The following is a 22,192-nucleotide window of genomic DNA, read 5'->3' on the forward strand; positions in this document are numbered from 1 at the left end:
TAATCAGCTTGGCCCATTATAACAGAGGAAAATAGTTTGTAAAAATTTACAAAAATTTACAAAATTTATGAAAATTGTTAAAAATTGACTATAAGGGCAATAACTCCTTAAGGGGTCAGCTGACAATTTTGGTCATGTTGACCTATTTGTAGATCTTACTTTGCTGAACAAATGTGCTGTTTACAGTTTAACTCTATCTATAAAAATATTCAAGTTAATAACCAAAAACGATAAAATTTCTTTAAAAATTACCAAGTCAGGGGCAGCAATCCAACAACCAATTGTCCGTTTCATCTGAAAATTTTAGGGCAGATAGATCTTGACTTGATTAACAATTTAACCCGGTCAGGTTTGCTCTAGATGCTTTGGTTTCAAAGTTATAAGCCAAAATCTACATTTTATCCCTATGTTCTATTTTTAGTTATGGCGGCCATCTTGGTTGGTTAGCCGGGTCACCCCACACATTTTACTAGATACTCTAATGATGATTGTGGCCAAGTTTGGTCAAATTTAGCCCAGTAGTTTCAGAGGAGAAGATTTGTGTAAAAGAATACAAAAATATGAAAAATTGGTAAAAAATGACTATAAAGGGCAATTACTCCTTAAGGGGTCCACTGACTATTTTGGTCATGTTGACTTATTTGTAGATCTTACTTTGCTGAACATTATTGCTCCCTACAGTTTATCTCTATCTATAATAATATTCAAGATAATAACCAAAAACAGCAAAATTTCCTTAAAATAACCAATTGAGGGGCAGCAACCCAACAACCGGTTGTACCATTCATCTGAAAATTTAAGGGCAGATAAATCTTGACTTGATAAACAATTTAACTCCTGTCAGATTTGCTTTAAATGCTTTGGTTTCAAAGTTATACCCAAAAATCTACCTTTTCCCCTATGTTCTATTTTTAGCCATGGCGGCCATCTTGGTTGGTTGGCTGGGTCACTCCATACATTTTTTAAACTAGATACCTCAATGGTGATTGTGGTCAAGTTTGATTTGATTTGGCCCAGTAGTTTCAGAGGAGAAGATTTTTGTAAAAGTTAACGACGACGGACGCCAGGTGATGAAAAAAGCTCCATTGGCCCTTTGGGCCCGGTGAGCTAAAAATCAGGGTTAAACACTAAAACAGAGGGAAACACATCAACTATCAGAGGAAAACAACGAAACTACAGAACACTGAAGTGCAACAAAACAAACAAACAACAATGCCACATTAATAGAAACGAACTATTAGATAACAACTGCCATATTCCTGACTTGTTACAGGACATTCTTTAGAAGAACAAAAATGGTGTAACACTAACAAAAAATGACAGTCCCGAAACCTGTCCTCCGAGAAGTTCAAACAAAACAAAAAATACATAAATCATTAAAGAGCACCTTTTCAATATATGAAAATAACACATATAAAGGAAATGGGTTTGAAAAAGTCTTTACTTAATCATTTTAACCTCGAGTAGTTATACTATCCAAGGTTTCAAGGGGACGTCTTCGAAATCTTCAAATCATATCGAATTTATATACTTTATATACTTGTAACTGATTCATATTTGCCTCATATCTTGACTAATTTGATTAGATTTAGATCATCGTCTTTGAAATTTGAAATTGAAAGCTATCATCTATTATGTTATGTATATTATCTATCCGTGTGTAATAAAGCGTACACATACTAAGAGTCTCCTTAAAGACTAACAAAATATATGCATAGGAGTAGAATTTACATCCTGTATAAAATCGTATAAACCACCATATCCTGGAATTTTAAGATGGAGTATAGCCTTGATAATATTATTGTCATATCTTAATATCAAATGGTGTTACTTATTTTTTGTCATTGTGTAAGTCAACCAACATATTTATGAAATATTACTATCAATCCAACACGCAAATTGCCTGAAACCTGTAAATAGATCCATATTAAAAAAAATTAAAAAAACCCTGACATACTATGCTCACAACAATATTTAATTACTTTGATATAATCCCGGTATGATTCTCATTTTCTTGAATAACTACACGGTAACAGTAGCAGAATATAACATGACTGAACAAGAATACATTTCAAAAGTAAGCCTGTACTACTCCTTTGTAAAGCAAAGGCCCTTTTTCATGTAAGTACAGTGCTGGCCACACAATATATCGAACTTTATCACCACTCTGGACATATTCTTTGTATTCAGTCTTGTTGTATTTCGTATCCAATTGAAGCTTGTCATCGAGGTACATCATGGGTTCCTGTATAGCCATGTACCAACAAAGATGTACACATTTGTCATAGAAAGGTGTTTTCAACAATTCTTCCATAAACATTGCACTTTTGCGAGAGTAATCCCAATCCTCTAGTATATTCTTACAAAGTTTCTAAAACAAATAATAACAAATACAAACTCTGTCAATGAGGTTTTGTGAACAAATGTTTGTATTTTGTTCTTTAGTTATGCTGTTAAAAACTGACTCAGGTTTAAAGATCGCATATATGTTTGATCCGGGTACATTAGTTAAATGCATGTCCCAAGTCAAAAGCCTTGAATTCCATGGTAATCGTTGGTTGCTGTCTATCATATTTGTTTTCATTCATTGTAAATAAATTTGGTTTTCTCGTTTTCTCGTTTGAATTGTTTTATACTTTGTAATGTCTGTCCTTGCCATATATGATAATGAGTTTGTACATAATTGAAGGTTGCACGGTCAAATATAGTTGTTTAGATCTGCATTTGTAGTTTAATTATCAGGTCTATTGTTTGTTTATTTGCTTTTATCTGTATTAATCTACACACTTTTATGAAGGACAATTTGGTGTCTGAAGGATACAGAAAAAACGCGATTAAAAAGATTTCAAGATCAGGTTTACAACTCCCTCCTTTTTTTCTAATCACCAAAAAGACTTTCATTCAGCATTTATCCCAAATATATTGGACCAGTATTATTTGTACAGGTATCAGACTTTTATTTTTACACATTTCTACTACTAAGGTGACCAATACATATATTAAGATAAAAGCTAAGTTACCAAATTGTGGTAAACGTTGTTTTTCATCTTTACTAAATTCTACAGGTTATGTTTTTTATATATAATTTTTGCCTATACTGTTCAGTACTTTTTTTGTTGTATCCTTTTTGTTGTGCTCGGTATTTACATTGTATATATCCCACCAAAGTATTGTATTGTGGTCATTTTTGTACCCCGGTTTTTTTTTAAACATTTTAACCCTTGTATCATTTTTGTTTGCTTTCTCACAAATTGTTTTCAATAGTATGTCGTGTAATACGACTGTCATTCAAGTGAATGGTTTTCTAGCTATAAAACCAGTTTTAATCCACAATCTTCTACATAAGGATATGCCTATGTACCAAGTAAGGAACATGGTAATTTTTACTTGATACAAATGAAAGGTAATAGATAAAACCAGATTTAACCAGTCAGGTTGTGCTGGTTTCAATGCAAATCACTTGTTTTTCTTTGTTTAGGTTGGTTAATAGAGTCATGTTTAATGGACTTCCCCTTTTTTGTTTTTCCTTTTCGAGTTCTGTATTTTTGTCAATACCATTGCAATCCGAAATACTTTCAGGGTATTTTCTTTAACGTGCATACAACGTATATTTGGTTGCTGTAAAGTCTGTACTTCGTTCTTAATAAACTGTTTACCTGACTTGTGATCAAACATTTAACGAAATCATCCCCATGGTGTTTACGGTAGGAACTGATTTCCTTCCAACCAGGCAAATTTGTGTCAGCAACTTCCTGTTTAAAGAAAATTTACAGGTATTTTTAAATGTGTTGCCCTTGCTATATGATTTATAAAGTCCAAAGCTTAGTAAAAGTAAGACAATATGAATTATTTTACAGGATGCAGAATTATTTAAAAGCTATAAACCTTGACCAAATAATGTTTGTTTTTTATGTTCAAAAAAATTAAATAAAGAAGTTTAACCTTATTCGCTGTATACGTTTTTTTTTAATTGTATTTTGTTTTTCTAGAGTGTAATTAAACCAATTTTTTTCATAGGAAATATCTTCACAGTGAGTGACTATAATTATATCTCCTTATGTTAAGAAAATTGTGGTTTCCTCGCATAGGTGTACATTACGAGGTTTTTCTATAGATAGTATGTAAAATTAGTAATGTGAAATCTGTTAAATTAAAAAATCATAAAAATTAAGATAACAATATTTTAAAAGATCCTTCGAATTTTCATGTATTGTTCTAAATAATTATTTCAAAAAGTGAAACAATATAATAATATCTAAAAGTTTTACAAAAAAATTAGTTTGATAAACATCAAATAGAATCCTATGTTTAAATAATTACTAGTCTTTTTCAAAGATTCATATAACTGGTATGATTGTACATTTGTAAAACCAAATATCACAAGCATGGCCTTATTTATATGCAGACTCGCCATACACATGAATGTCAAATTTAAGTTCAGTAATGTCAATTAATCATTATTATTCAAAGAATTTCAAATGGTTTAAATAACAATGACAAGCTTCCCACAGTTGACTCACATATATTTTAGGATAACTTTAATATAATGTTCATTCTATAATTTTTCTAAATTAAATAAAATATATTATACTATTTCTACTCATTTGTATGTACAGGTAAATAGGGTCGAGATTACTGCATACTGAATCAATAAACTTACCGAGTCAATATTAGGACTCAAACTCTCGGCTATAGTCTGTCGGATTGTCTGTGTCTGTTTTCGTGAAATAATCTTACACTCTTGAAAACAAAACTGAAGAAAAATAAATTATTAAAACAATACAACACAACATCATTACAGCTTCATTATTTTAATTTAGAATTAGGATTAAGAAATGCAATACTCATTTATATAAAAAAAAACATTTCACTACAGAATAACTTTAAGTATATAATGAAATCATTCAAATAAGTCAATAACATAACATTTCACAATAAGTTTATACTTTGTTTCTCCCACTCGTATGTTTAAATGACGAAGTATGACAAAAGACATTATAAAGCCCCTGCCATTGTAAAAATAACAAACTTATCCACACTTTTGAAACTATGTTAAATTCATAGATAATTGAACATGTTAATAATGATAATTCATTGATAATTGAACACATAAAACTTTCTTATAACACCTACCTATAGTTTTTATGCAGATTGGTCCACTTCATCTTTATAGAAAGTATGAAAAAAAAATTGTGGAACTGTGATTTTTTTCACGATAATAGCCCAAAAATAGGTAAAAATCGATGAAAAATAGGAAAATCATCAAAATTGGGCATTTTCAAAGGGCCGTAGCAAAAAAAGAAGTGCACCACCATATGATTTTTTCTTCACCAATTATTTTGTTACAGTCTTATAAACCCAAAAATCAGGTTAAGAAAAAAAGTTTAATTCTAGAAATTTTTGGCTCCTCAGAGGTGTACATCCTTAAGTCATATAGACATGTTTAATTTATGTAAAACAGATTGTAGTATAATATCTCTACAGCTGTTGCTTATATGCAAGTATTCAAGATGGGATTTCAAACCGACGCTTTTTCGATAGCTTATGACGACACTAATGAACATATGATGTATACTACTTCAGCGATTCATAATCTTTGTTGATTTTCGAATGCATTGAATGGCCTTAACATACATTCTACTTTGATTTCTTACATTAGCAATCACTTTGTATACATTCGCACAAATGAAACAAAAAATGAACACCGACCACAGCAGATGAGTAGCTCTTGGTCACAACATCTTTTGAAATTCATAGAAATATTGTACAGCATGATTCTTGTGAATTAATATTACATACCATTAATGTTCTGTAGAGGTGACGTACGATAATCTCCTCCAACTCGGATTTTTCTAAGTCAGGGAAATGTGGTTTCATCAGTTCAACTTTTACCATAGCATCTGTCCATTCATTATCATAAAGTTCACCGTATCGTTCACTAATTTTCATTGGACGATTTGGGTCACCAAGGTCTGTTATTCCTGGATTTCCTTTTGTTAACTTTTCGCCAGCAATACTACTTAATCTAACAAGAATTTTATCAGTAAATTAAAAAGTAGCCATAATTATTTCAATTAGAAAAGAAAGTTCAATTATGCATAGTGCTGACAGAGGCGGTAATATTCGCCAATATGATAACATAAAAATTTAACAATTCGATAGAGCAAACAATCGAGTTAGAAATATATTCTTATGAATAGATTTTAAAATATAAATTTACTCTACATCTGTAGACACCTCGAATTGTTAACTGTTAGTACGTGAGGTTATCACGACCTTAATATTAATAGTTCAGTACTTCGGTAGTAGCCTCAAATGATCATATATTTTTAATAAAATATATTGTTGGAAATCGTTTGAAATTTTGGAATTTATCTCTGTCATATATATTCAAGATTACTTTACTCGGTTTGACATTTTTTTTGGTTATTTCCGATTATATTAGCTTTAATACGTCATTTTTCTCATTAGATAATGGTTTTCAAATGATATTGAAATTTGTTTTTGAAAAAAATTATACATATATATATATATATATATATATATATATATATATATATATATATATATATATATATATATATATATATATATATATATATATATATATATATATATATATATATATATATATATATATATATATATATATATATATCACAAATCGTTTGCTATGCCCGTGTATGTAGTAACGTTTTGGATTTCAATGATTATAATCTTTTTATTCCTAGAAATCTATTCAGGTAGGAATTTAGTTACCACTTATTACTTAAAGCCTTTACTAATTTCTTTCATATATACACTGATTTGCTTTCCACCTTTAGCTGTGCCTGCAGAAACACCTCAATTTTTACAGTTATGTCATTTACAGAACCCAGAAATTTAGATACGATACTAGTAAACTTATAAATCCTTTAAATACTTATTCTGAAAGGTAACATTCAACATCGTAATTAGATATATAAATACTGTTTTATAAGTATAAATATTGATTTGTTTTATCAGTAAAGGATTGTATATTAGTTGTTATTGGCTTGGAACCAGCTGACAGTAACTGCAAGTATTCTCAGATATTTACTTAGTGTCTTTTTGTTGTATGGATGTATAGATGCGCTGCCACGTGCGGTATGTGTTTTCGTTGGATGTTTTCTTGGGGTTTTTTTTTGGCAATCTGATAAGTTAAGACAAAGCCTTTGTCAACTTATGTTTACAATTTCTTCTTATGTTGTACTGTTTCATCACTGTCCCATGTTACAAGGTGAGTTTGGTGCCAGTAACCTAGTTTAACCCCGTCATATTCTATTTCTGCCTGTCTTCAGTTGAGCTTCTTTAATTAAGTTGTTGTCGTTGGTTCATGTCTATCATATCTTTTATTCGTAAATTGTTTTGTTTTTAATATGCCGTTAATTTTCTTAATTGAAATGAGCATAATTTAATGTCGGTGCCGTATGCAACCAATTATTCGGTATGAGTTAATTCAGTGTTCAATGTTGACGACCGAACGCTTGTCTCTAATTTCATGCATCCTCTTCATGTAAACTGTAGTGTATAGTTGTCTTATTTGCAATCAATACACATCCAATTTTTATTACATTCAAATCAACAAAACAAAATCCTTATGAAATAAGCATATACCTTGATTGTAAATCATCTTTTTCTTTCAATAATGTTTGGATTATTTGATCTTTATCTGCTAATGAATCTCGGATTTGTTTATTCTGTTTTTCGTAGTACAAAATGGTTTGTTCGCTTTCTGTTTTCAACATATTTGCCGTATGTAAGCTGTAAAATGGGAATTGCATTTTTGATCATTTATATTAAATTTAAAAAAAACAAAAACAAAAACACCTACAGTGCCTTTGTAAAATGTTAAGAATCAAAGAATATTTGTTTATTTATAAAATAGATGCACACAATAATGACATATACATGATAAATTTGTATTTCTTTTTTTTTTTTCTTCTTGAGTCATAGAAAATCAAATAAAATCTAATATAGTTTATTGTCAATTAAAGACGCCTATTACAGGCAGAATAATCACAAGTTAAAGTTGGTACAAATGATTACAATTATTTGAATATAATTAAATCAATGATTACAACGAAGAGTTCAAATGACATACTTTTCTATCATCGTTTAAAGATGAATACCACAACTTACTTTAATTTTAATTTGTTTAAAATAAATCTTATCAAGTTTGCTTTCATATTAAAAACTTGCGATAGATCTATGTCTAATGTACTCATAGAATTAAACCAACTTTTCTTACTATGGTTTGATAAGGATTTTAATACAAGGAGAGCTTCAGACAATAATTTGTCATTTGTACTTGTTAAACATGATAAGTATGAAAGCATATTAACTATAACTTCAATAAATAAAGGATATCTCCCTAGCTCACCTATCACTGCCATATTTGTGCTTCTCTTTCCTACTTCTAGTGAAAATGTACAGATGTTTGAATGAACTGATTCAGTTTGCAGTTCTTTACATAATTTTTCAAAATAACAATCTCCTTTTTCAGTTAACTTTTTTTAATCTAAAGCACACTACATTTCACTTCCATAAGTTAAAATTGGTTTTACTGTGTGGTCAAATATTTGAAGTAAAGTTTGAATTTTGGGTTAATGACCTTTAAGTATTTTATAAATTTTAAAAAGAGCTTTTAGTCCTCTTTTATATAGATCATGTAAAGCTTCCAGAGGTACTGAGGTTATCCCTAAGTAGGTATACTGTCTAGCTTTATCAATAGGACAATTATTTAATTTAAAAGATGCGTGATTTACTTTTCCTGTACAATTGAAAACCAAACTGTTTGTTTTCTTAAGGTTAATTTCTAATTCCAATTTATTACAGTACAGGCATAACTTATCTAAACTATTTTGTAAGCCTTCTGCAGTTTCAGACAGCAAAACTACATCATCAGGATATAATAAGCAGTTCAACTGAATTGAGTCAAGTTGAACTCGGTCACAAGTTTTATCAAATATTTCAGGGAGGTCATTAATGAATAATTTAGGTTAGGGCTGAGACTATCCCCTTGGCGAACCCCTATATAAGATGTGAAGGAGTCAGTCATGTGAGATTTGCTAATTCTCACATTCAACTCCGTCTTTTTATACTTGCTTTTGATAACATTATAATATAAATCACTGATGCCATATTGTCTTAGTTTATAGAAGAGACTCATATGCCAAACTGTATCAAATGACTTTTTTGAAATCGACAAAACAAGAAAAGAGAAGCTTAGGACTCATTTGAGTATATTTTTCTATTAATGTTTGAGAACAAACATATGGTCACTTGTTCTTTTTTTCTTGCAAAACCAATCTGTTCTTTACATATTATATTTCTCTTTGATAACAAAATTTCTCTACCCTTATGTTTTATATTTAAGCGAATAATTTTCCCAGTGCACTTCTAATGGTTATACCCCTGTAATTTGAGGGGTCATCAGTAGAACCACTTTTGAATATTGGCACTATAAATTCTTTTGCCCAAATAGTAAGGAAGGAGTCAGTTAAAAGAATGTGATTAATTTTTCTTTTTTAAAACCTTGTTAATAGAAATGACTGGCTACATTTTAGCATTTCATTTAGAATCATGTCAAAGCCACTTGACTTCTTATTTTTTAATGTGTATATAGCTGTAATTACTTCTTAATCATTGATGTGGAAGTACAGTTCTGAGAATCTTTTTTCCTTTTCCAATTGCTTAAATCGATTAATAAAATTGTTATCGGTTGTATTAGTTTTACTTTTATTAAGCCCTTTAAAATAATCAAACAATGTATTACATCGAATGTCAAGAGATGTAGATTTGTTTGTATCTTTAGATAAATCCTTTAGTAAATTCCAGTATTTATTAGGGTTATTTTCAGGTTGTCAAGCTCATCACTTCGTCTAAATTCCTTTAACTTCTGTTTTCTAGTTTTTCTGTACAATTTTAATAGTGAAAAATAAGATGTCCTAACAATTGGGTATTTACTAAATTTTTGAAGGACTTTTTCCTTACTATCTAATTGTCGTCTTAAGCCTGTAAGTGATATATCAAACCATTTAGGTTGTCTTTTGGAGATTTACATCGATACAAAAACAAGGCGTGTAGTATGATTTTCAACAACTTCAAATGAGTTTAAATTTGCAAATATTTCAGTTTTGATTACAAGAGAAACAAAAATCTCGAAATATTTGTTTATTCGTTATGTAACTGAGAGAGAGTCGAACAATTTCAAAGGGACATTCAAAATTCAAAATCATGTCAAACTTAACATTACAGTTCAAAGGTAAAGCATGTCTTTCGTTTAATATAATAAGTTCAACCTTATCTCAAGTTGGTACATACCACTAAATGGAGATAACTCTGTAAAACGTTTTAATCACGTTGTAATGTTTAGGAAATATTAAGCGTCTCAATGATCAAAATTAGTGGTTTTCAAATTTTTCCAATAAAGTGTTCAAATAGTTCAAGTTTTTTTTAAAATTTTTGTCAAAGGGTTAAAGTAAACATTTTGTCATAGTTTTATGAAAATGAAATGTACCAAATTGTTCTAGTCAATGTAATTAGTACCACAACATAAACAAACGATAGTTAAATCTTCTGAGATTATTATAAATTTATATACGTGCGGATTTTTGTTTGCATTTATCAAATTTTCCAAATACTAGTAGGTCAGCAATGCAGAATATACGAACATGTATTTTGTTAAACAATCTTATAGAGACAATGTATGATTAACAGGATTGTGGTAACAGCTAACAAATAACATTGAGAATGAAATACAGCGGGACAATCCCACATTCGTAGGCGCTAAAGCTATTCATTGGCATTTACAATATAGGTTGTACGTGACAGTTGACGGCCGGATGGTAGTTTCGATGCACTCACGAATATTTCTATTCAACATATATAGTTAAGCGGCACTCTTAGAAGCAAATGACATACATCGAAGAAAGTTTAGATCTGGAAGATAATATCAACATAGAGCTATATTCTCAAGTAACAGGTGCTACAGTTGGAAATTTAATGGTTCAATTGAATAAATACTCATCAAATATACCAGGTTAGTTATTTAGTACGACAGACGCGTAAGTTTCAAACTTCTGTCAAGAATTAAACATTACGAGCGCTTACAATGCAATTTTGTAATTTTAAAATATTTTTACTTTAACTATTATTTTTTTTTAAATTGATGGCTATTCGATTTTTAAGCCTATAACATATCTGAAAAGACAAAAAATGTCGATGTTTTCTCCATTTTTCTTTATGGGTTAAGAGAAAAGAATGTTTTAATGCAAACTTGAATTGTTCTGTTTGCGAATATGATTGGAAATAAACCTAATCATAATGTCACCATAATTACAAAAAATATATACTATACCTTTGCTGTAATTCATTTACTTCTGTACAGGATTTACTGAGTTGATCTGTGATATGTTTATTTTGTTTTTGAAGTGGTTTTGACGATTTTGCTTCAAATTTGTCAAGCCTAGAACACTTTAACACTCTAATTTCATCTTCCTTTGCCTTAAGTTTTTCTTCGTACTGTTGTCTATGGTATAAGTGGAAATAAAAATAAAAGGATCAACATTATTTTATTATAAATATTTTATTATCAAATGCTCAACAAAACCCGAGGACTTCTTAGCTTTTAATTTATTCGTCTAACTTAAAATTTTCGAATATGATTTATTTATGAACAAACCACAGACACAAGAGCACATTTTGCTCTGAAGTGCTAACATTATAATAACTTGTCAAGGTGGTACCTAACACTACAGGGAGATAACTCTGTAAAATCAGCTAAACGTTTTAATTAAGTTGTGTTGTTAAGGGAATATTAAGCTTTTCAGTGATCAAAATTAGTGTTTGTCAAAGTGCTATATAACCTGTGTAATTTTTCTGATAAAACGGTTGGTTCAAAGGAGTAGGCACGGTAAGAACCCATTTTGGCCTCAAATTTCAGGTTCATCTGACCACTTTTTAAACACTTTAGTGTCTATTTCATTTGAATCAATTAGTCAATGTGAAAGATTTTAACTGATTTAGTCAATAAGAACGATCCGATTCAAGCTTAAATATGAAAAAATCTACCAAATATGCAGAAAAATGTCACTTTTCAGATGGTTTTTGTCAAAAATGAAAGTGGCCGCATCCGTGTTCATCCTCAACCTTTATATATGTTATGTATTATCATAAAATACAACTTGCATTTTAATATTAAGGATGAACCCGAATGCGGCCACTTCCGTTTCACACGAAAACCTTATAAAATTTAACTAAAATGCTAGAATTGTGAAGATTTCAGTAATTTAGCATGACTTAATGGTGCTAGTACCCAATATATGTGCATTGTATTGTCAAAAACAGCCCATATTTATGTAGCAGAAGCATTCTACTGTCCAATAAATAACCAAAAGTTTACATTTAAACAATTTTGTAAAACTGCTATATTTTGGGGCCAAAATGGGGTCTTACCGGACCTACTCCTTTGTTCAAAATTTTATATTTTTGTCAAAGGGTCAAAGTTAATACTTTGTCAAAATTTTAAGAAAATTAAACTAGCCAAATTAATTTTAGTCAAAGTGTTGGGTACCACCTTAATTTATCAAAACATTAAATCATTTTTTAAAGTTTTGATTAATTATGATTTAATGTTATTGATAAATAAACTATTTGGCAATTCGAGGGTCCACATATTGGCCCTAACAAACTTCCCTTTTCCCCAGCTATCATTGACAACATTAAGTGTCTCGTTTTTTGCAAATGGTCTATATCACGAGATGAAAAAGATGTTTTAACAAAAATACCGAATTTCAAAAGGAATGTTCAAACAATTGAAAAAAATACAATATCTTATTAGTTTTTTTATATTAAACGATTTTGTATTTGTATCAAATGTATCGTACCTCATTTAACTTAACAACATATTATATGAACATATTTTTTTATTATTCTGCATTTATGTTTCATGTAGTATATTTAACTGCTGATATACTAAAAAAATGTTTGAAGACATGAAACCAAATATAAACCTTATCTTCCCGAAACAATTATAAACACAATACAAAACAATGTTATTGGCTGATTTTTTGACAGTTTCTGATTAGGGACTTTCCGATTGATTTTCCTCGGAGTTCAGTATTTTTGTGATTTTACTTTTTGATTGATTCACAATTTTAAATAGACTTGCGAAGGTTGAGGGCTTAATAAAATGTATATACACATGTCTGTCTTTTGTTGAAGATGCTGTGTTGCTTTAAAAAGTAAAATCACAAAGATACTGAACTTAGAGGAAAATCAATTCGGAAAGTTCATAATCACATGGCAAAATCTAATAACAAAACGCATCAAAAACGACTGGACAAGAACTGTCATATTCCTCACTTGGTACAGGCATTTTCAAATGTAGAAAATGGTGGATTAAACCTGGTTTTATAGCGCTAAACCTCTCACTTTGATGACAGTGTCAATGTTTTTGCCTTTTGGTTGGTTCCTTATTGATTTTCAACCGATTTCTAGTTTTATTCATAATATTGGCTGTCATCAAATAATGTAGTAGTAGATTAAGATATTATGATAGTGTTATTTAATAGGTATAGAGTTGACGTAAGCTGAATTTGCTTGAGGCGTAGCAAAGAGTCTAGATCTAGACTGAATACGAACTTGTAAGCGTGTAATACAAAATTAATATGGAAATAAAACCAAATTGTGACACCTTTATTAACTAATGTCTCAGTATAACCACGAAAAGCTGACTGAGGATAAACATCTCATTTATGATCAATATGAACTTTTGGGTTTATTATGATTGTGAAAGAAGGAAAGCCGAAAAAAGTAATAACGTCTTATAAACTACCCTTTTATTCATTGATGATTAAAAAAACTTTGAGTCTTGAGTAATTTTCTACGAACTATTTCGCATCAAAATGACGTCACTTACATGTGTTAACAAAACTGCAACGTCCATGTAAGAACTAGTTCATTGATTAGAGTGAATAAGGTACTTGAAATCCATTCGGTTCTGATACTAGCTTTCAGAAACGGCCCGTTTAATGGCTTCCGACACTTTACAACTAAACTCCTGGATGTAAACGCAGTCATGGTGATCGTCATTATACATCATCAACTCTCAATGATGTCTCTATTAATTACTTGCTGTCATTTTACAAAAGCCGTTAAGTATTTATCACATTTGCACGAAGTTTTGTTCATGAACTCTTTAAAAAAATCATTCTCTTTCAAATTTATGTTTGGAAACCACTGTTACAAACCCTCAATCGAACCAATACAAACTTACAGCTAGCTGGATATGTCAAGTGACAGACTTTTCAAATTAGTTCGAATTGGAAAAGATTTAAAACAGAAAAGATCTTTTCTAAACTTTCATTTGACAACCAAAGTTCCGATGCCGTCATCTTGGGTAATAAACTTCACCATGTTCACCATAAATTAGTTCAATTGAAAATATCATTCTTTTTTAAAGATCTGTTTGCAGCAATCTTTTCTTATACATATACCAAACGAATTGCAACTAAAATTCCAATTACAAACAAGTGTTGCAGGATTTCAATATTTACAACTTCAAGTCTAAACCATCAAACTTGCCCATAGTGTCGTAAACGGAGCGTAAGCAAAAGGAAAAGGCAAATAAATAATAATCAATTTCCCTACAATAATGAACATACATACAAAAATCTGTTATTATGTCTAAGATCTAGACGACGACGAAATCGAAAGAAGTTGTGTCTTTGTTCTGGATTCTCACATTTCACTTCTGACTTGGTTAATGATTCGTGAAATAGGAAATATTTAGTAGATTGATAGGTTAAGAAATCAAAATATTACCAGATTTATATTCAATTGCAGCTGTGAACTTACAACTTTCTATTCCTTTCATTTACATCTTTTAAATACATCTTTTTATCTTTCTCTCTGCTAGTTGTTTCGCTGTGTGTCCAATCTACCATTTTCTCAATATTTTTTTTCAAATCATTTTGAGATTGAAGTCTACAAAAAATATTAATTTGCTTCAATTGTGTTCAAATCTTTTGTTTTTAGATTAATAGCTTCTTATTTTAATTGGTGATAATGTTTTATCCTCTCTCTCTCTCTCTCCCTCTCTCATAGTTGTCCTTTTGTTGCACGAAAGTAAAGTCAGTATTTTGCTCTCTCTCTCTCTCTCTCTCTCTCTCTCTCTCTCTCTCTCTCTCTCTCTCTCTCTCTCTCTCTCTCTCTCTCTCTCTCTCTCTCTCTCTCTCTCTCTCTCTCTCTCCTTTTGTTGCACGACAGTAATACCCGGTACTAGATTAAAAGTTAACATTTTTCTTATTTTTCAGTTTGCATGTCTAAACATGTTTTGACACCATGTTTTGACTTCAATAAAGATACAAGAGTTTATTATAATTTAAAAGCAAATGTGTTATACTTTTCTTACTTTCGATTGATTATTACATAGATTACTTACAAATCGTTCTTTAGTTTAACGATGGAGTTATGAACCAGTTCAACGGTTTTAACGTATTCATTAATAACTGGTGTGTATTTACAAGCCAGTGAAATAACCTTTCTTTCCGTTTTCCCCTCATCTATTTTTGCTAGTAATTTCGTCAAAATCTTCGTTGTATCCAACATAAACTGTATGTCAGGATTGATATTCCTGCAAAACAAAGTTATGATCATTTTATTTAAATCGTTGACATACACTCAATAGGGCTATTTGCTAAAAAGCAAAGGATAACTCATGTTTCAAGAGAGTTATCAAGCTTTAAAAGGACATTGATATAAGATTATGAGTTACAGATACAAGACTAAAAACATATTCAGTTCAAATAAGGGAGTTAAAGACATCAAACCACTAAACATTCAACAACTGTGTGTAAGCAGCTTAGTTTAATCAAAACGATAAAACATTTCAAATACATATTTTGCTCAATTAAACACCGTGACATTATTTCATTGGACATTGTGAAAAGATCAGTATAAGCAAAAATAGCTTTAAATAGAGGCGAAAGAAACAAGAGAGAAATTCAAACTCAAAAGTCGAAATTAAACTGACAACGCATTGGCTAAATAAGAAAAATACAAACATAAAAACAAAAACAGGAAAACACAAAACACAACATGCATAGAAAACTAAAGACTGATGAACACAAACCTCATCAAAAACATCGACAGAAACAATGACATCAACAGAACATGATCACAAACAGTTAATTTATGTACAATATTAGTGTAATCGACTGGATAGAAGCACACATCAGATAAATATGGATTCATCGTGCAAAGAATGTTTAAATTGGTTACTTCATTTGCATTAATCGTGTACAATCCTTTTAAAAGGGATACAAAAGGGTGGTGGAAAGGGGGTGTATAAAGAGGATACAAGATATCAAAGGATAAGTCAATAAGTCAAAGAACAACAGGACAATAAATCAAAGTTTCGGAATCTAAATGTCCATAAACACTTCATTGAAAATTAAAGACGGAACAACACAAAACAATTGCAAACGATGTCCGTTTCTTTTGTTCACATATCGTTCCAATTTAAAGGATTTTTGTGCGACTGTCGTGCAAGTGAAAGTATAAACAAGAAGATGTGGTATGATTGCCAATGAGACAACTGTCCACAAGAGACCAAAATGACAAAGACATTAACAACCATAGGTCACCGTACGGCCATCAGCAATGAGCAAAGCCCATACCGCATAGTCAGCTATAAAAGGCCCCGAACAGACAATGTAAAACAATTCAAACGAGAAAACTAACGGCCTTACTTATATAAAAAAAATGAAAGAAAAACAAATATGTAACACATAAACAAAAAGGTTTGGTTAGCTATGCTACGCCTTTGCCAGGTCGAGAGTGTGACAGTTGTTATCCATTCGTCTGTTGTGTGTGAGCTTATGATTTTGCCCTTTGCGGATGAACTTTCCGTTTTGAATTTTTCTCGGAGTTCGGTATTTTTGGTTGTTTTACTTTTCAATGTGATATTCAGATAAGAATTTGTGATCTAGTAAATGTGTATTTCCAAAGTGTAGTTCAAATAAAACTTAGACAAATTAGCAATAATATACACAATTGGCACTTTTGAACTTTCAACGGATAAATCATCTTGTTTAGTATATCAAAATAATATTTATTGTATGTAATGGATTGCTACATGCAAAAATCATAACAGTAATCGGGAGTGAAGAAATGTTACCTAGTTATCTGACATACGGTACTTATACACTTTATCTAGCGAGATGTATAGATATCAAACCATGTTTTGAACGTTTAATATCAGAATCCATTTTTATGAGTGTCATTCACTATAACTTTTAGAGAATGTTTACAATCTTCGAAAGGTTCATCGAACCAGTTACAATACATACTGTTGTTTATTAGAAACAACGGAACCATTTTTCCGGTGGTAATATGTATAATTTTGTCACCTACGACCATACATTATTGACCGTTTTATTTACTTTTTAAGTTGCCTAAAATGTATATGTATGTTCTAAGGTTAAAAGCAAAACAGGATTAAAAATCAATTCATATTGAAAATGAACACTAGTACTTTAACAAATACAATAGGAGATTATTATTGCCAATCAGATAACTACCACGAAAGTGCAAATGAAGTGGACGAAAGGAATTATAGACAACCGTACGGCCTTCAACAATGGTGAATATTATAATGTGCAGTCGGCTATACAAAGTCCCTATATGAAAAATATGAAATAATTCAATGGAGAAAACTCATGGTCTAATTTATAACAAAACAATTTACTAATAAAGTACGACAGACATAAAACTACGACAACCACTGAACTAAAGGCTCCTGATTTGGGACTGACACATAAAGAATATTGCCGGGATAAACATGTTTTTGAGCTCTCAACCCTCCCATAACCATGTAAAGTGGTGTTAAAGCACAGCATAAGAACAAACTATCAACGTTAGTTGAAATCGATGGCTTTACTGATCAGATCTGTATAGTTCTTTTAAGAATATAAAATACATATAACAACTTTTAAAACTTTGTAATCTGGCAGATTTCTACTTGCCCAGTGTCATGCAGTTTAGGTAGCTGTTGAATTTCTTGCAAATGTGAATCGACGGTTCTAAAATTTTCGATGTCGATGTTGTCACTAGTTTCTCTACAAAATAATATAACAGCAAAAAATTTTAAGTTGTTAAGATCTAAAATTGATTGTTTGTTGCTTTCACCACGTATATCATGAGACAATGCATTATATACTCTATTTATCATTTTAGGTACTTGACTGGTATCACTGTAGACGGACGATGGTCAATATCAAAACTCCAATATAACGTACCAAGTGAAAAATACATGAAATAGTGAACTAGCATGTATGCCTTATTGATATGCTTACTGAATTTTGCAAATGAAAGTGCCCACATCAATTTGACACAAAACGATTAACGAAGTTATATGTTAATCAACTTTATGTTTGCAATTTGATTTGCTGAGTCCCGGAGACAAGTTATCAGTTTTCGAATCAGCAAGTATTTTATGTATGTTATAAATGAAGGTAAACGAAGTTTGAATGATTTATCAATAGCATGAACGATGCATAGTGCACCAGAGTGTGACATATTATTTTATTATCATTCAAAGACATGTTTTTGTATAATAATAAGGCCGTTAGTTCTCTCGTTTGAACTGTTTTAAAGTTGTCATTTCGATGCCGTTTATAGCTGACGCTGAATATGCTGTATCGAATTTTTCTCAATATGCTCCTCTTGTTTTGCTTAGATCACATCGTTAAATGGTAACAAAGAATGAGTGCAGTTACCGAAGGGAATTTAAAAATAACTTAATGTATTGATATTCAAATGAAGCAGCCCTTCTCTCTTACATCGGCAGCTATATTTGGAATGATATTGTCAACCAACATCAGTTTTATCAACAGTACAGGAAAATATAATCTTCACCAGAGCAAATAAAACAAATCTATATTCTATTTTAAGCAAATTGATATCAGACCTCAAATTTTTATCTGTATCTGAAAACTTCATGTTCCACGAAATCTGAAACGTGAATATCAAACCACAAGACATATACAACCAATACGAAAGGGAAATGGAAGTTATTGTAAGAACAGAAAACATTCCGTTTTTCCTAAATGTATGGATAGACGATACTACAAACGATTATTATATCAAGCTTTTAATGGATCAGATCCAGATAAAATTAATTGACTAACATATGATGGTTAATATGTTGGTTAATAGAATCAAAACATAATATAGCAGATTCAGCTATATCACAATATTCGCAATTTAATGTTAATAACACAGAAAAATGGTTCACCGAGTATCGTGACACAGAAGTTTCGTTTCTTTTTGAAACTATATATGCTAGGATACCTGATGAGGATTATGCCTATGTAATATAAAACCTTAACCGAAACACCAGGTGAAATTACACCATCAAATCAATTATTTCTTACCAATATATACGCGTATGTATGCGTGTATGATTGAATTATTGAACAATAATAATACAAAAAAAGGATACTTGCCTACATAGTTTTGTTTTAAGCGAAACTTATTGTAATATTGACTGACTATTTCAAATATTTAAGAATATGAAAATAAACTGTATACGTATATCTTACTTTGATTCTCTGAGGATATATACTGTTTCAAAAATAGAAGATTGTGTCATAGATATAATATTGAGATGTTTCGATTGCTTGTGGACCCTTTATAATTTCAATATCTCTGAAGATATATGCTGATAAGAGAAAAAAAAATATTGTGTCTTAGGAATTATATTGAGATATTTGGCTTGGTTAAGGACTCGTTTTTATTTCAATATCGATGCTTACCCAATTTGGTTCCACTTCAAATTCAGACGTTAGAAGCAAAGATATTGTTTAATGTTCTTAAATGAAATTATAATCAGCTTAAAAGTTCGAAAATATCTATGTCAGCATTAATTGTATACGCTTTTTTTGTTTGGATTAATACAAATACAACAATGCAAGACTAGCTGATAAACTTACTTTGAAATTGAGTATTGGAACATCCTTGTTACATCCGACTCACTTTCTAGTACGATGTTGTCCGATGAGTCTCTGTTTTCAAGAATGTCTTGATGTTTTTCAATAACAACACGCGGATTTGACCATTGAGACAAGAATGCAATTGGAAAATGTTCCTCCTGTACACATTTCAAGTTTTCCTTTGCAGCCACTAATTGAGTAATCATTGTCTTAGAAGAACTCAGATTAGTTTCATTTTTCTTGCTCAACGTCAAAATTTTTTGTAAGAGTGAATCTTTTGCATTTGTTATCACTTTATATAATCTTTTTTCTTCTGCATCTACAAAAGAGGGTAAGTTTTGATCAAAGTTCTTCTTTTTTGCACACAATTTGGTCATTGCATGCTCTTCTTGTGCCTCTCTTTTTGCAAGATCCTCAATAGAAGTGAGTAATTCGCTCTGTATGATATACAGGGCATCTGGTATCGAACGAATGGTATGGCTAACATGCTCCTTGACGTCTACAGCACAATTTGCACATACAAGATGAAAACAAGTAAAGCAGTATCCATTTACATAGTCATCATGAACGTGGCAAAAATGCTTCTTATTCTCTTTTAGTTTACTACACGAATTCTTGTGGATTTTTAAACATTCCTGGCAACTTTTTAAGGAACAAATATCACACTGTGTACATGTTTGAACATTTCCACATATTCTACATTTCTCCTTTGGCATTTTGGAATAGTTTCATGATCCAAAATTATTATTTCTTTTGCAAGGAAGTTATCACATAAAAGAAGGAAGTAGATTTGGATCTTTTAGACATGTATCACGTGATAACACAATAACTGTTATAGAGTTATCCTATCATTGCCTATTGATAAACAAAATCAATGAATATACACTTTTTTATTGTTTTCTGTGTTTTATTATTTTGTACACTTACATATTGGTTCACATTTTTTCACCTGAGATGACGTCTGTTTCCAAATTTAAGATTGTTTACCTGTTTAACAAAATGTTAAATTTAGAACTTAGTAATGGTTGTGACAAACTTATATTTAAATTTGAATAACCTTTGTCATCTCATTTGACGATTGAAATGTATTTTTATCTGCAACAAATTTTACATTTACTTAAAATTTCTAGAGAGCTGTCTATTAATTTTGGACATTTTTACTAATAAATTTGTAATATATATTCCATCGGAATTTTTTTATTGTACCAATTAACAAACCCGACTTTCGTTTTGTTTGCATCTGTAAACATGGTTATAATGATGAGATGAATACAAACAGTGCAAACGTAGTATTAATTTCTCCAAATGCGACAATACTTACATTTTCTAAATATATCACTATTTTTATATAAACAAAATAAAATAGACGAAACAGTTCGTTTGCATTTTGTTTCCGAATTTTGAAGAATGAAATAGACTATTCATAAAGAAGAGATCCAACATTATATTTTATGTACTGAAAGTAAATTACAAAAATTAAAGCTATCAAAAGAAAGCTGCCATATTTGTCCAAATAACAACAACATAGAAACCCTGCAACACTAAATTTTTAGTTGTAGAATATCAAAGATAATTTAAAAAAAAAGCTTAAAAAAATACTTAAAAGACATGCTTTTTGTTATATGTATTTCTATTTATCCATCTAATGAGTGAAGCCTTTTTCAACTGATTTTTATAGTTCGTTGTTATGTTGTATTGTTGCACAACTGTCCCAGGTTATGAGGGAAGGGGGTCCCGCTAACATATTAACCCCCATCAGATTCGGTATGTATGTGCATATCCCAAGTCAGGAGCTTGTAATTAAGTGGTTGTTGTTTCTTGATGTGTTACATATTTCCTTTTCGTTCATTTTTTGTACATAAATTAGGCTGTTAGAATTTTTTAGTTTGAATTGTTTTACATATGTCATTGCAGGGCATGTTATAACTGACTATGCGGTATGGCTCTGACTATTGTTGAATGCCATACGGTGACATATAGTTGTTAATTTCTGTACGATTTGGTCTCTTGTAGAGAGTTGTCTCATGTTCAATCATACCACATCTTCTTTTTTATATGATGTTAGGAATAAACATAAGAATATTCAAATATGACAAGTTTACTGTTTCAGGAGTTGAGGTCTAAAATAATTGTACAAATAGCTCCAAATAAATTCCGTATCAATATATCTAAAA

The 22,192-nt window shown here is 30.5% G+C and overlaps 1 protein-coding gene across 1 annotated transcript; it reads right to left on the reverse strand.

Annotated features, from left to right (window-relative positions):
- Positions 1-1,954: 1,954 nt before the first annotated feature.
- LOC143041875 (uncharacterized) lies at positions 1,955-20,901 on the reverse strand. The gene is made up of 10 exons (XM_076214009.1): positions 20,019-20,901; positions 18,051-18,143; positions 15,467-15,658; positions 14,881-15,009; positions 11,381-11,551; positions 7,636-7,782; positions 5,800-6,025; positions 4,661-4,753; positions 3,657-3,752; positions 1,955-2,371 (listed from the first exon to the last, which is right to left on the reverse strand). The coding sequence occupies exons 1-10, from the start codon at positions 20,732-20,734 to the stop codon at positions 2,072-2,074; spliced, it is 2,163 nt and encodes a 720-aa protein (XP_076070124.1). The 5' UTR covers positions 20,735-20,901; the 3' UTR covers positions 1,955-2,071.
- Between the last annotated feature and the right edge of the window lie 1,291 nt (positions 20,902-22,192).

Source organism: Mytilus galloprovincialis, chromosome 8 (genome assembly GCF_965363235.1).
Source record: "Mytilus galloprovincialis chromosome 8, xbMytGall1.hap1.1, whole genome shotgun sequence".
Classification (NCBI taxonomy): domain Eukaryota; kingdom Metazoa; phylum Mollusca; class Bivalvia; order Mytilida; family Mytilidae; genus Mytilus; species Mytilus galloprovincialis.